This window comes from Alligator mississippiensis, chromosome 5 (genome assembly GCF_030867095.1).
Source record: "Alligator mississippiensis isolate rAllMis1 chromosome 5, rAllMis1, whole genome shotgun sequence".
NCBI classification, from domain to species: Eukaryota; Metazoa; Chordata; order Crocodylia; family Alligatoridae; genus Alligator; species Alligator mississippiensis.
The window spans coordinates 9,115,037-9,127,212 of record NC_081828.1 but is presented as its reverse complement, the minus strand read 5'-3'; the positions used below and the strand labels follow the sequence as shown (position 1 = coordinate 9,127,212).

The following is a 12,176-nucleotide window of genomic DNA, read 5'->3' as shown; positions in this document are numbered from 1 at the left end:
AGGGGTGGGTGGATGAGAACAGGATGGGTTTCAACACTGACAAGTGCAAGGTGCTGCACCTGGGAAGGAAGAACCAGCAGCAGAGCTACAGGTTGGGGAACCTACAGGCTGGGGAAGACCTTCGATACAGTATCCCACACCATACTGGTGAACAAGTAAAGAGGCTGTGGCTTGGATGACTACACAGTCCGGTGGGTGGCGAATTGGCTAGAGGGTCACACCCAGAGAGTCATAGTGGATGGGTCAGTACCAACCTGGAAGGGTGTGGGCAGTGGGGTCCCACAGGGCTCGGTCCTTGGACCAGTACTCTTCGAGGTCTTCATCGGCGACTTGGACGAGGGAGTGCAGTGTACTCTGTCCAAGTTTGCAGATGACACACAACTGTGGGGAGAAATGGACACACCAGAGGGCAGGGAACAACTACAAGCAGACCTGGACAGGTTGGGCATATGGGCGGAAAACAACAGGATGCAGTTCAACAAGGAGAAATGCAAAGTGCTGCACCTAGGGAGGAAAACTGTCCAGCATACCTACTGCCTAGGAAATTACCTGCTTGGAGGCACGGAAGTGGAAAGGGATCTTGGAGTCCTAGTGGACTCCAAGATGAACATGAGTCGGCAGTGTGATGAAGCCATCAGAAAAGCCAATGGCACTTTATCGTGCATCAGCAGATGCATGACGAACAGATCCAAGGAGGTGATACTTCCCCGCTATCGGGTGCTGGTCAGACCGCAGTTTGAATATTGCGTGCAGTTTTGGGTGCCGCACTTCAAGAGGGATGCGGATAACCTGGAGAGAGTCCAGAGAAGGGCCACTTGTCTGGTTAAGGGCTTGCAGGCCAAGCCCTATGAGGAGAGACTGGGGCACCTGGACCTCTTCAGCCTCCACAAGAGAAGGTTGAGAGGCGACCTTGTGGCTGCCTATAAGTTCATCACGGGGGCGCAGAAGGGAATTGGTGAGGCTTTACTCACCAAGGCACCCCCGGGGGTTACAAGAAATAATGGCCACAAGCTAGCAGAGAGCAGATTTAGATTGGACATTAGGAAGAACTTCTTCACAGTTCGAGTGGCCAAGGTCTGGAACGGGCTCCCAAGGGAGGTGGTGCTCTCCCCTACCCTGGGGGTCTTCAAGAGGAGGTTAGATGGGCATCTAGCTGTGGTCATCTAGACCCAGCACTCTTTCCTGCCTATGCAGGGGGTCGGACTAGATGATCTATTGAGTTCCCTTCTGGCCCTAACATCTATGAATCTATTGGGGGAGTCCCTGTTCCCCCGAGCGCTCCCAGGAGTGACTAGAAATAACGGTCACAAGCTGGCAGAGGGTAGATTCAGACTAGACATCAGGAGGTGTTACTTCACTGTCAGGGCGGCTAGGATCTGGAACCAACTTCCAAGAGAAGTGGTGCTGGCTCCTACCCTGGGGGTCTTTAAGAGGAGGTTAGATGAACACCTCTCTGGGATCGTTTGACCCCAGTACTTTTTCCTGCCATGGCAGGGGGTCGGACATGATGATCTACTCAGGTCCCTTCTGACCCTACCAACTATGAAACTATCTGTCATTTGTCATTTCAATAATATCATGGCTACAATTGTTAATCTCTATTTTTTGATTATTTAAATATTTTAAAGGAAAATATCCTTGCTACAATGGAATATTTCCCCACCAACTTGCTTATCACTTGCTTTTCTGCATGCTGTATAAAACAGGTCATTGAGCAAAGTGTTTCAGAAATTGGAAAATAATGGGGCCCTTCAGGACTAGAGCCAAGTACAGACATTCAGTTTCTCCTTGGAGAGTCACTGTTATCCTAGGAGACATCACAAATGTACAGATCTTCAGGATTTTTCTCCCAGAGCAAAAATGGCAATTGGAGGAGAAAAATAACCCAGGAACATCCAAGTTAAACCAACAATCAACTAATCTGTCATCCTCCCAAAATCATACTTTATACCGGGAGAAAAATTTGGGACATTGTGAACGTATACAATATTTTGTGTGTAAGAAACCGTTGCCTTTCTTACAATACATTATTCACTGACTGAACCAAACTGTCCAGCTCATCTCCCTTTTTAATTCATGTTATAGCTAAGTGTTCCAAAGGTCAGGCCATCTCATTAGAGAGAAGATCAAAATGGATGGGAGTATATCTTCTTGTATTATTAGCTGACTGGTGTACTTTCCCTGCTGCACATAAAGGCTTGTTCCACTGCAGCTAAAGTGACATTCTTTGCTCGCTTCAGACTTTACCGGTGTCAAGAAATCTTCAAAGCAACAACATCGAGTAAATTGGTGACCTTATCAACCATTATGCCTTTGAATTGCTGTTGTGACAGTTGCCAAGTTTGTAGGAATGTTAGTACCATTGATGTTTGACTGATGCAGCTGAAACTCATTACTTACTCTACAGAGACTGTATTTTTTTTTTAAATATTCTTTTCACTGTGGGTCCTACAACTTCCCGTTCATCTGTGGTTTGTTGTTTTGTTTTGTTTTGTTTTTTTGGAGTTCTCTGCTATCACAAGGCACGTCCAGACCAGCATGGATGTTTGGTTCCCTGGGGACACTGCACCGCTGCATCTTGTGCCTGGGGAACACCCGTGCAATGCATGGTTTGGCGTATGGCAAGTTAGCCCGGGTGGTTTAGGGGAGGCTGGGGCCAGCACTTAACTGGCCCCAGCCGCCTTATCTGGCAACCTAAAGGTCTTCCGGGGCTGCAGCAGTGGTGATTCTGCTGCACAGAGCCTGGCCAGCAGCCGCAGCATGGCTCTGGGCGGCCAGCTCTGCTTTTGAGTGGTGTGCACTGCCTGTGTGTGCACTGCTTCACTTTTTTTTTTCCCCCGCAGGTTTTTTTGGCCCCTGGATCCAGGGGTCAAAAAAACCCACAGAGGAAAAAAAGGTGGAGCAGCACACATACGGACAGTGCTCCGTTACAGCACAAAGAACATCTAAATGTGTGGTATGTGGCGCCACCAATGCATTTGCGGCCCCAGGCTTTTAGTAGCAAGGGATCTGAGAGAGTTTCGTGACTGCCCTGCAGTTTCTGTACAAAAACGTGAATGCAGAGAAGCTCAAATCACACGTGCAACCCTAATAGATGTGGCTTTTTAAAAGACTTTTGGTCTTGTATGATGCTCGTGATACCTACAGTGGGATTGATACTGACAGCAACATTTTGAGAAACAAAGTAATAGTAAGGAAAATAATTGGGTTTTTTGGTAGAAACACCCTACAACTTGCACAGGGTCTTGTCATTTAATCTTTCCACGGCTTTAAAAGGGTGTTGTTTACCAGCGTCACAAAACTCAAAAGCAAAAACATTAAAGAAATTTGTGACCTTATCCAACAATGTGCCTTTGACTTGCTGTTGTGACAGTTGCTATGTTTGGTAGTTAATGGCAGCTCCTCTAATGGGATAAGTGATCATAGCATTGATTACTGTTTAGGCGCATGACACCTGTAACATAAAGATTTCCTAAATTCCCTTAATTTCAGTCTAGGTAGTAGGACACAAAATTAGGGGTAGTCGTGAAAGATACTATATATATATATATATATATATAAATATAACATATTTCTTTTCTTTTCCTTGTTTAGCTATTTACTCAGATGTGGAGTCAGATTTCCATGCCAAAGTTCCTGTTGTTTTTTGCAAAGATGTTAAAAGGTTTGTGTAGTACAGGATCATGAACATGATATCACCTTTTATTTATACTTCACGGTAGCTGGTTGCTTTCATTTCTAGCAGCATATATCACTGTAATAGTTACCCTTACTGTTGAAAAGGGAATTAAAAAGAAGAGAGATTGGAAAGAAAAGTGAACTTTATCTTCACACTAGATCTAACTCAGATTCACTAATATGTTAGATGTGGGAGTCTTGGTAGTATTATCCCTTTAAACAAGGAACAGAGACACTCATTCTTAGGTGATACTTAAAACTTATTCCAACCATGCAGTCTAAGGATCTTAAAGCATTTGGAAACAACATTTAGCCTTATAACCCCTGGGAGAGGTAGAAAGAGAGATGTGGGGGGCAACTTTGCCAACTGCTGAAATGCAGCTATCTACAAAATGAAATGTAGCTCCAGTTCAATGGTGCGCAATAACAATTTAAGACAGGAAATACCCGATTGCTGCTCCAAAGGAGTAAACACTCTGGGGCAAGGACTGTCTTCTCCTTACATGTGTATAAAGTAGGTGATACTTTGTAAGGATGCTTGGAGCCCTTTCAAGGTATTGTTTCAGAAGGGCAGCAACTGGTATGTTCTAATTGTTACGTGTGAACAAGCTGAGAACAAGTCAAATCAGTAAAACCCCCTCCAACTTTAAGGGTAAAAACAGATGTTGCCTGATGCTTCATGTTGTCACCATAACGGTTTTTATGGCAGCATAAATGCTGAGCAAATAGACATCAGTTCCCTTCGTTGCACCACATGAAAGGAAAATCAGTGACATGATAAATGGTGGCAACAGATAGTGCTGCTTTATTGTGGCAGATGTTTATTACTTCAGTGGTGCGTCTCTGCAGATGTGGCTGGCCAGGGGAAAACCCCGCTCTTCTTAGGGTCTGCCCTTGATGGTGCCAGGGGTTTGGCTGAGCAGGGAAAGTGAGGGGAGATCACATTGCCCCTTGCCCTGCACCATCAAGGGCAGGACAAAGGGCAGTGTGTGTTTTGCCCAGTGAAACGGATCAGCTGTGCCATGACAGTTGTCACAGCTGATCCGCTTCATTCGGCAACATCTATTTCTAGCCTAACATTCCTTCATCTGGGGTTAAAGTTGGTGGGGTTTACTGCATTTGAATTGGTCTAAGCCTGTTCACACGTTAGATTTACCAGCTGCTGCCCTTTTGAAATGTTCCCTTTTGAAAGGGCTCCAGGTGTTCGTGTGTCCACAGAGTATAAAAAATAATTTGAGGAGGAAGGGTGAAATTTCCTGAGAAGATTTACCCATCTCATCTCAACTCTTCGATTTAAAAAAAATAAAACAAACAGGAGAGATTTAACAAATTGACCAGATTTGTTTCTTTGCATTTAATCTGAAAAGTCAAAGCCTTTCTGTTTTGAAAAACAGAATAAATTTATCATGTGAGAGAGAGGATAAATCTAGAGAGTACAACTGAAGCAAATAAAACACACATCGGAGATGATAGTCAAGGCACCATTTTAGCATATCATGTAGTTTAATCTAGGTTTTTTGGTACTATGTTTTGTCCAAGTTCTGCTTGGTTGGTGCCTTTCCTGCACCTCTCGTGAAATCCTTCCTGCAGGTTTATTTCTTCCACAAAGCCAAAAAATATTAATCTTTCTTAGTCAGATGCTCCGTCTATACACAGTAGTATTTAATGCTCAGGTGGAGAAAAGAGAGAAAAAGGTATTGGCATTTCTTCTGGGTCTCCTGTGTGTTGCATTCTATCAGGCATTTTATTAATAAATAGTAAATTGTTTGGATGTCGCCAATATTTCTTTAATAATTGTGCGATTTGCATCTTTCAGGATGACAATACCCACAACAGTTTTGTCTAGATTTGAAGGCAGCTGTTTTGAGGAATGGACGAGGTTTTATTTAATTTTAATCTCTGTGAAATACAATTTAATTAGTACTTTACAAAATCTTGGTCAGAATGCATGCACAGTGGTATAATCAGCATGTTTCTTTGTGTACATATGACTTTTTCGTTTCTTATATACATAATCCGCAAAATGTATTTTTGACTAAAGCAGGAGGAACTGTAAAGGGTTTTTATAAAGGTATGATCTAGAGAGCATGCCTGGCTAATACAAAAAGAGAAAATGTATCCCTGTCTTCTGCTTGCATACAGAAACTTGAGAATAGAGAAGAGAAAGAAAGAGTTCGTCTGCATCTGTGTAGGAGTTAAAAAAGATAGCCATATCTGAGACAGTCTAACAGGACTTGCATCGGATGTCGATAGTCTCAGGGATTTATATCTGGGGTACAGTCACTGTAGGCTAAAACTATGTATACACTATTTCAGCCCCAAAATGTATACCTCTAGATTCCTCCTTATTATTAGGGTACAGTTTTATGCATATATTTACCCTTTTCTAACATATCAGATACAGTACTAATTATTAAAATATTTAGCACTTCATTGCACTTTTTATTTTCAGCCTCCGTTTGCTGAGCAAAAATAAGTTGTGCTCTACTTCATGTGTGTAGGAGGAGTTTAGGTGAGTTAAATAAGGCCACAGTTAATCAGAAGCAAAGCTGATCATAGAAGATAATCATCAGTGACATTTTTGCATCTTGTACAGGAAAAGATTTTGGTTGGTTCCACATCTGATTCCTGAGTCTTCAGTAATGAGGGTTTATATAGGTACCAGGGTGCTTGTTAAAATGACCCATCGCTTTCATGCATCAGTTAGTCATGTCATCCTGAAGTCAGGCAGAAGGTAACACAGGGTGGCAGTCTCTAAGGTGCCACCCTGCTCTACCTTCTGCCTTTCATGTAATATGAGAATTTCGCTGTTTGCTTTTGGTATTGTGAGATCTGCAGTCTTTTAAAATCTGTCTGTTCCCTGCAAGATACAGTTCTGAACTTAAACTGTTTTCTTAATTTTCTTTTAATTACAGTGGTTTAACTTGTAAAGTGAGTGCTAGAAATGATGTGGCCTGTCTTACAACTGACTTGTTGGCTGCCCTTGGCAAACTGGAGCCTGTCCTTGTTCCCCTGGTACTGGCTTTCCGCTACTGGGCTAGAGTAAGTTTTATAAAAAATAAAGACTGCTTAAGTGCATTTGTTCCTGCTTTGACAACTGTGTATAACATATAGTCTGAAACAGCAATGAATTTGCTACAGAAATAGACCTCTGTCATCAGACAGCAATTCACGGTGCTACTAAAGTTGTCAAAGATGTTCTTTATCTCACTACATGAAAATGGCCAATATAGCCTCGCATATCATCTTTCCCGTAAATTCTTCACATTCTTCAGCATTTGTATGCTACAATTAGAGAAATAACCATTAATCTAAGGAGAGAAGAATTGAAAGACATGAGAAGAATAAAATTGTTTTCTTACTCCTGAGCCTCATTAGAGGTTGAGAAGAAAAATTGACAAATACTGATAGGAGGAGCTGCAGAAGGGAAGGCAGCCTTCTATTAACAGGGACCTGAAAGAGAGAAGAGTCTGTCCAAAGTGAGTAGAGAAAATGTAAAAATAAAGCCCATAGCACTATGTAATAAGCAGGGATCCGGGTTTCCAATTTCCCATGGGAAGACGGAGAAAAATGTGGATTTTCCCCTTTTACCTGGAAAAATGTGGATTTTTTATTTTAATGTAGACACCTGTGAATTTGCACTTTTGCAAAGAGCTGTCTACAGGTTGGCAGAGTTCCAGCCTGCAAGGGGCTAGAGGGAGTGGAAGGAGGGTGGTCAGGCAGGGGCCATGGCCAGGCAGGCTGGGGAGTAGCTCCTGCAGGTAAGTGGGGAGAGGAGATTGAAGCCCCCATAGGGAGGGAGGAAGTGAGTTGGGCAGGGCTGGGGCTGGGGCTGCTGCCCAGCCAGAGGGTGTGTGAGGCTTGGAGCCTGGGGCTGGAATACACAGCTGCAGGGCCCCAGTGGGGAGTGGGATGGGGCCACAGACAGCTTGTTCGAGGGTTGGGGCTGGCTCCTTGCCACTGCACACACTCCTGGGAGGGCAGGGGGGACCCCTGCCCCCAAGATCTGTGCATAGGGCAGGGGGGACCCCTGCCCCCAAGATCTGTGCATGGGGCAGAGATTGAGCGCAGGCTGTCTGCTAAGGGCTTTGGCTCCCCACCCTGCTGTCCTACCCCAGGGTGTCTGCAGCCCATTGGGTGTGATTGGCACAGCAGGGCAGAGCGGGGCTACGCAGGGTTGTTCCTTGCCACTGCAAGTTCTGTGCTGCCCTGGCGAGGCATCCCCTGCCCACATGGCAGCGGTGGGGGATTGTGCCCCTAACTGCTGCCATGTGGGCAGGGGATGCCTCACCAGGGCAGTGCAGAACTCACAGCAGCAAGGAGCTTCCCTACGCGGCCTCACTCTGCCCTGCTGCGCCTGGTTGCACCCACTGGGCTGAGGTGGCCCTGGGGGAGGGCAGCAAAACGGGGAGACTGAGCCCACAGTGGGCAGCCTGCCCCTACCCCACGCACAGATCAGGGGACACAGGTCCCCCTGCTCCTTGGGAGTGCATGCAGCAGTGGGGAGTCGTCGTCCCCCCCCCCCCCCCCCCGTACCCCTCCCCACTCTGCCCGAGCCCGCAGACGGCAGGTAGTAGGGGGGTGCCAGCCTCTCAGCTCCACTCCATTGTAGCAAGCCGGGGCTTGGGGGCTGCTGCGGAGAGGCAGGGGGCTCTGGACCCAGGTCCCTGGCTCCATAGCCCTGGCAGCTGGGGGGCCCCTCTGGTAGGGCTGGAGTGGGCAGAGGGCTGTGGGTGTGGGGAGTAAAGGGCACCAGCAGGGCCAGGGAGCTGTGGGGTGGGGCTGGAGTGAGGGGCACTGGCAGGGCTGTGGCTTAGGAGTGAGGGGCCTGGGCCTGTGTTCTGTGAGCTGAGGAGGAGGGATGTCTGATTTTTCCATGATAAACCCAAAATCAAATACCAAAATTTATAGGTATTTAGAATTTATTTTATTATAGTGATTGAGGCACTAGGCTTCCAAAATTGTCTAAAATGGCTTTAAAATTGTTAATATATCAAGAAAATATTGTGTTCAGTTGATACCTATGTATATGTGTGTGTGGCGGGGGGGGGAGTGTTAGGGTTATGTGGTTATATTTTTTTTTTTTTCAGAGAAATTTGCAATTTTTTTTAATCAGGGAAAACCAGGATCCCTGGTAATAAGGATACAAGCCTTTGTTTTTTGTGAATACAAACAAGCAATTTATTGATGAATCATCAAACCCTTGGAAATAGACTGTGGCTATTCAGGAATTTGTTCCAATATATAGTGTTGAACATACAGTAGCCATTCTGAATTCTGCGTTCCGTGCTGTGATTGGAAGCCAATGGAGCGGAGTGTGATGTGGAATATGTCCACTTTCTAGCTGAAGACAAGCATGTGCATTTTTTTTTAAGTTGCCAAAAAAAGGTGAAGGATGGAGGTGACTGGGAGGAGAGACCTTTTTTATTAAATTGCTTCTAGTTTCCCAGTCCTGTGACTGCTTTTAAGGAGCTTTTAAGGAACATTTCTAAAATTCCTAGCTTGATCCTTAGAAAATGCAATTTTTATAGTCATAAAATCTTCCCCAACTCTAACTTGCAATAAAGTATTGCTCATAAAGACATCTGGTGGAATTCAGCTAATGATTTCAAGGCTGAGATTCTCTTTCCAAAGGGTATGTCTGCACCACAAAAAAGCTTGTTCTTAAGCTTACTTGGGTTGAAATAGCAATAAAGGAAAGGCAACTTTGATTAAAAGATCAAGTTAAAGCCTACTACAAGGGATCCTGGCTTTGAATTTGAGCATCTAACTATAGTGTAAACTGCTATTTTAACCTAGGTTAGCTAGCTAGGGTCGGCCAACCAAAGTGAAGAACGCTATTCTTTGCAATGTAGATTCACCAGAAGAAGGAGTTTTATGCCATGGTCAGATTGGTATGGACCGGGGGGTAGTGGAAGCGGGGGTTGCTGTCTTTCTTGGATCTCTTGAGTGATTTTGATAAGCCTCACAGCAGCAGCACACTGGCCACCCTTGTCCCCCTACTCTACCTATGGCAGGGTAGGGTGCTCTGCTTTGTGCCTGTATGACAGAGTTGACTGCGTTGTTTTGATAATAGGTTAAACAAGGATTTGTACAAGATGATTTGGATAGGGGTGATCCTGCCTCAGGCAGGTGGCTGGACTAGAACGACTTCCAGAAGTCTCTTCCGGCCCAACTTTCCTCTGATTCTAAGGAGAACACAGAGCCGACTGCTTAGAGGGAGACTCCCTCATGGGGTCCAGGTGCCAGTAATGCTGCTCAAAATCCCAGCAATGCTGCAGTCCTTACATAGAGCCTTACCATCACATGACATAGTCCATTACGTAGTCATAGAGCCTACCATCAGAGCTTTCCTCTGTATTTGCCTTTTAAACCAGGGATTTGTAAAGATGGCATCAGGCAGCAGTATATCATCCACAATCCCTGCACCAAGGGATGTTTTCTCAGCCTAGAATTGCAGCTTATTGTTAGGGTGTCATAAATTCATAGATGCTAGGGTCGGAAGGGACCTCAATAGATCATCAAGTCCGAGCCCCTGCATAAGCAGGAAAGAGTGCTGGGTTCAGATGACCCCAGCTAGATACTCATCTAACCTCCTCCTGAAGACCCCCAGGGTAGGGGAGAGCACCACCTCCCTTGGGAGCCCATTCCAGACCTTGGCCACTCGAACTGTGAAGAAGTTCTTCTTAATGTCCAATCTAAATCTGCTCTCTGCTAGCTTGTGGCCATTATTTCTTGTAACCCCCGGGGGCACCTTGGTGAATAAAACCTCACCAATTCCCTTCTATGCCCCCGTGATGAACTTATAGGCAGCCACAAGGTCGCCTCTCAACCTTCTCTTGCGGAGGCTGAAGAGGTCCAGGTGCCCCAGTCTCTCCTCGTAGGGCTTGGCCTGCAAGCCCTTAACCATACGAGTGGCCCTTCTCTGGACCCTCTCCAGGTTATCCGCATCCCTCTTGAAGTGCGGTGCCCAAAACTGCACGCAGTACTCCAACTGCGGTCTGACCAGCGCCCGATAGAGGGGAAGTATCACCTCCTTGGACCTATTCGTCATACATCTGCTGATGCGTGATAAAGTGCCATTAGCTTTTCTGATGGCTTCAGCACACTGCCGACTCGTGTTCATCTTGGAGTCCACTAGGACTCCAAGATCGCTTTCCGCTTCTGTTCCACCAAGCAGGTCATTCCCTAGGCTGTAGGTATGCTGGACATTTTTCCTCCCTAGGTGCAGCACTTTGCATTTCTCCTTGTTGAATTGTATTCTGTTGTTTTCCGCCCACTTGTCCAACCTGTCCAGGTCTGCTTGTAGTTGTTCCCTGCCCTCCGGCATGTCCACTTCTCCCCACAGTTTTGTGTCATCCGCAAACTTGGGCAGAGTACACTTCACTCCCTCGTCCAAGTCGCTGATGAAGACCTTGAAGAGTACTGGTCCAAGGACCGAGCCCGGCGGGACCCCACTGCCCACACCCTTCCAGGTCAATACCGACCCATCCACTACGACTCTCTGGGTGCAACCCTCTAGCCAATTCGCCTCCCACCGGACCGTGTAGTCATCCAAGTCACAGCCTTTTAACTTGTTCACCAGTATGGTGTGGGATACCGTATCGAAGGCCTTCCTGAAGTCTAAGTGTACGACATCAACCTCTACTCCTGTGTCCAGGCATTTCGTAACCTGGTCACAAAAAGAAACTAGATTAGTCAAGCATGATCTACCTGCTATGAACCCGTGCTGGTTCCCCCTCAGCATAATTTGTCCTGCCGGGCTCTCGCAAATGTGAGCCTTGATCATTTTTTCGAAGACTTTGCCAAGGATGGAGGTGAGACTGACTGGCCTGTAGTTGCCCGGGTCCTCCTTCCTCCCCTTCTTGAAAATGGGGACCACATTGGCCCTTTTCCAGTCCTCCGGGACCTGGCCCGTGTGCCACGAGTGTTCAGATATTACCGCCAGTGGCTGTGCAATGTGTCCGTATGTCTCAGTTTGGGTGGACAGTCCCAGTTTCTGTAGGCTGGTCCCAGCTGGTTGGTTAAAGGTCCTGAGCCGGAGTCCAGCGGGGAGGCAGAGCATCACGGTGCACCAGGCAGGCGGGAGAGCAGGCATCGCTGCCTACTTAGTGCCCATTTGTATACCACTTTGATTCTTTTGCGTTATGGGAAACAGGTGAAGTGTGGGTGAGAACCTCACCTTTAAATCATACTCCTGAAACCGCCGTTCTGTCCTGGGCTGCATTCTAGCCTCTGCAACATGATGATGCAGAACAGCTGGGAAACACCGGCTGTCCTGTTAACAATGATTTGTCAAAAGGGACAGTGCCCTGTAAACCCATATTCTGTGACCTCTTTCCCAAAATTAATTTCCAGCGAAAGCATGCATTTTTTGCAAAATCTACTGCTCATCAAAATTATAGGTAGCTTTAAAAATGAGCTCATGTGGTTCACCAACATCTTTACACTGTATCTTATAGGGACATGAGTGTTGATCATAAGAAATGAGCTCTAAC

At 46.1% G+C, this 12,176-nt stretch overlaps 1 protein-coding gene across 19 annotated transcripts in view; it reads left to right on the top strand.

The window, feature by feature from the left end:
* The window catches only part of TUT4 (terminal uridylyl transferase 4), a 90,133-nt gene that overhangs the window by 33,710 nt on the left and 44,247 nt on the right, over positions 1 to 12,176 (top strand). For all 19 annotated transcript variants that reach the window (XM_014598656.3, XM_019479215.2, XM_019479216.2 and 16 more), the window contains 2 exons: positions 3,595 to 3,664; positions 6,594 to 6,720. In XM_014598656.3, coding sequence (XP_014454142.2) covers positions 3,595 to 3,664; positions 6,594 to 6,720 — 197 coding nt within the window. The remainder of the gene's footprint in view (positions 1 to 3,594; positions 3,665 to 6,593; positions 6,721 to 12,176) is intronic.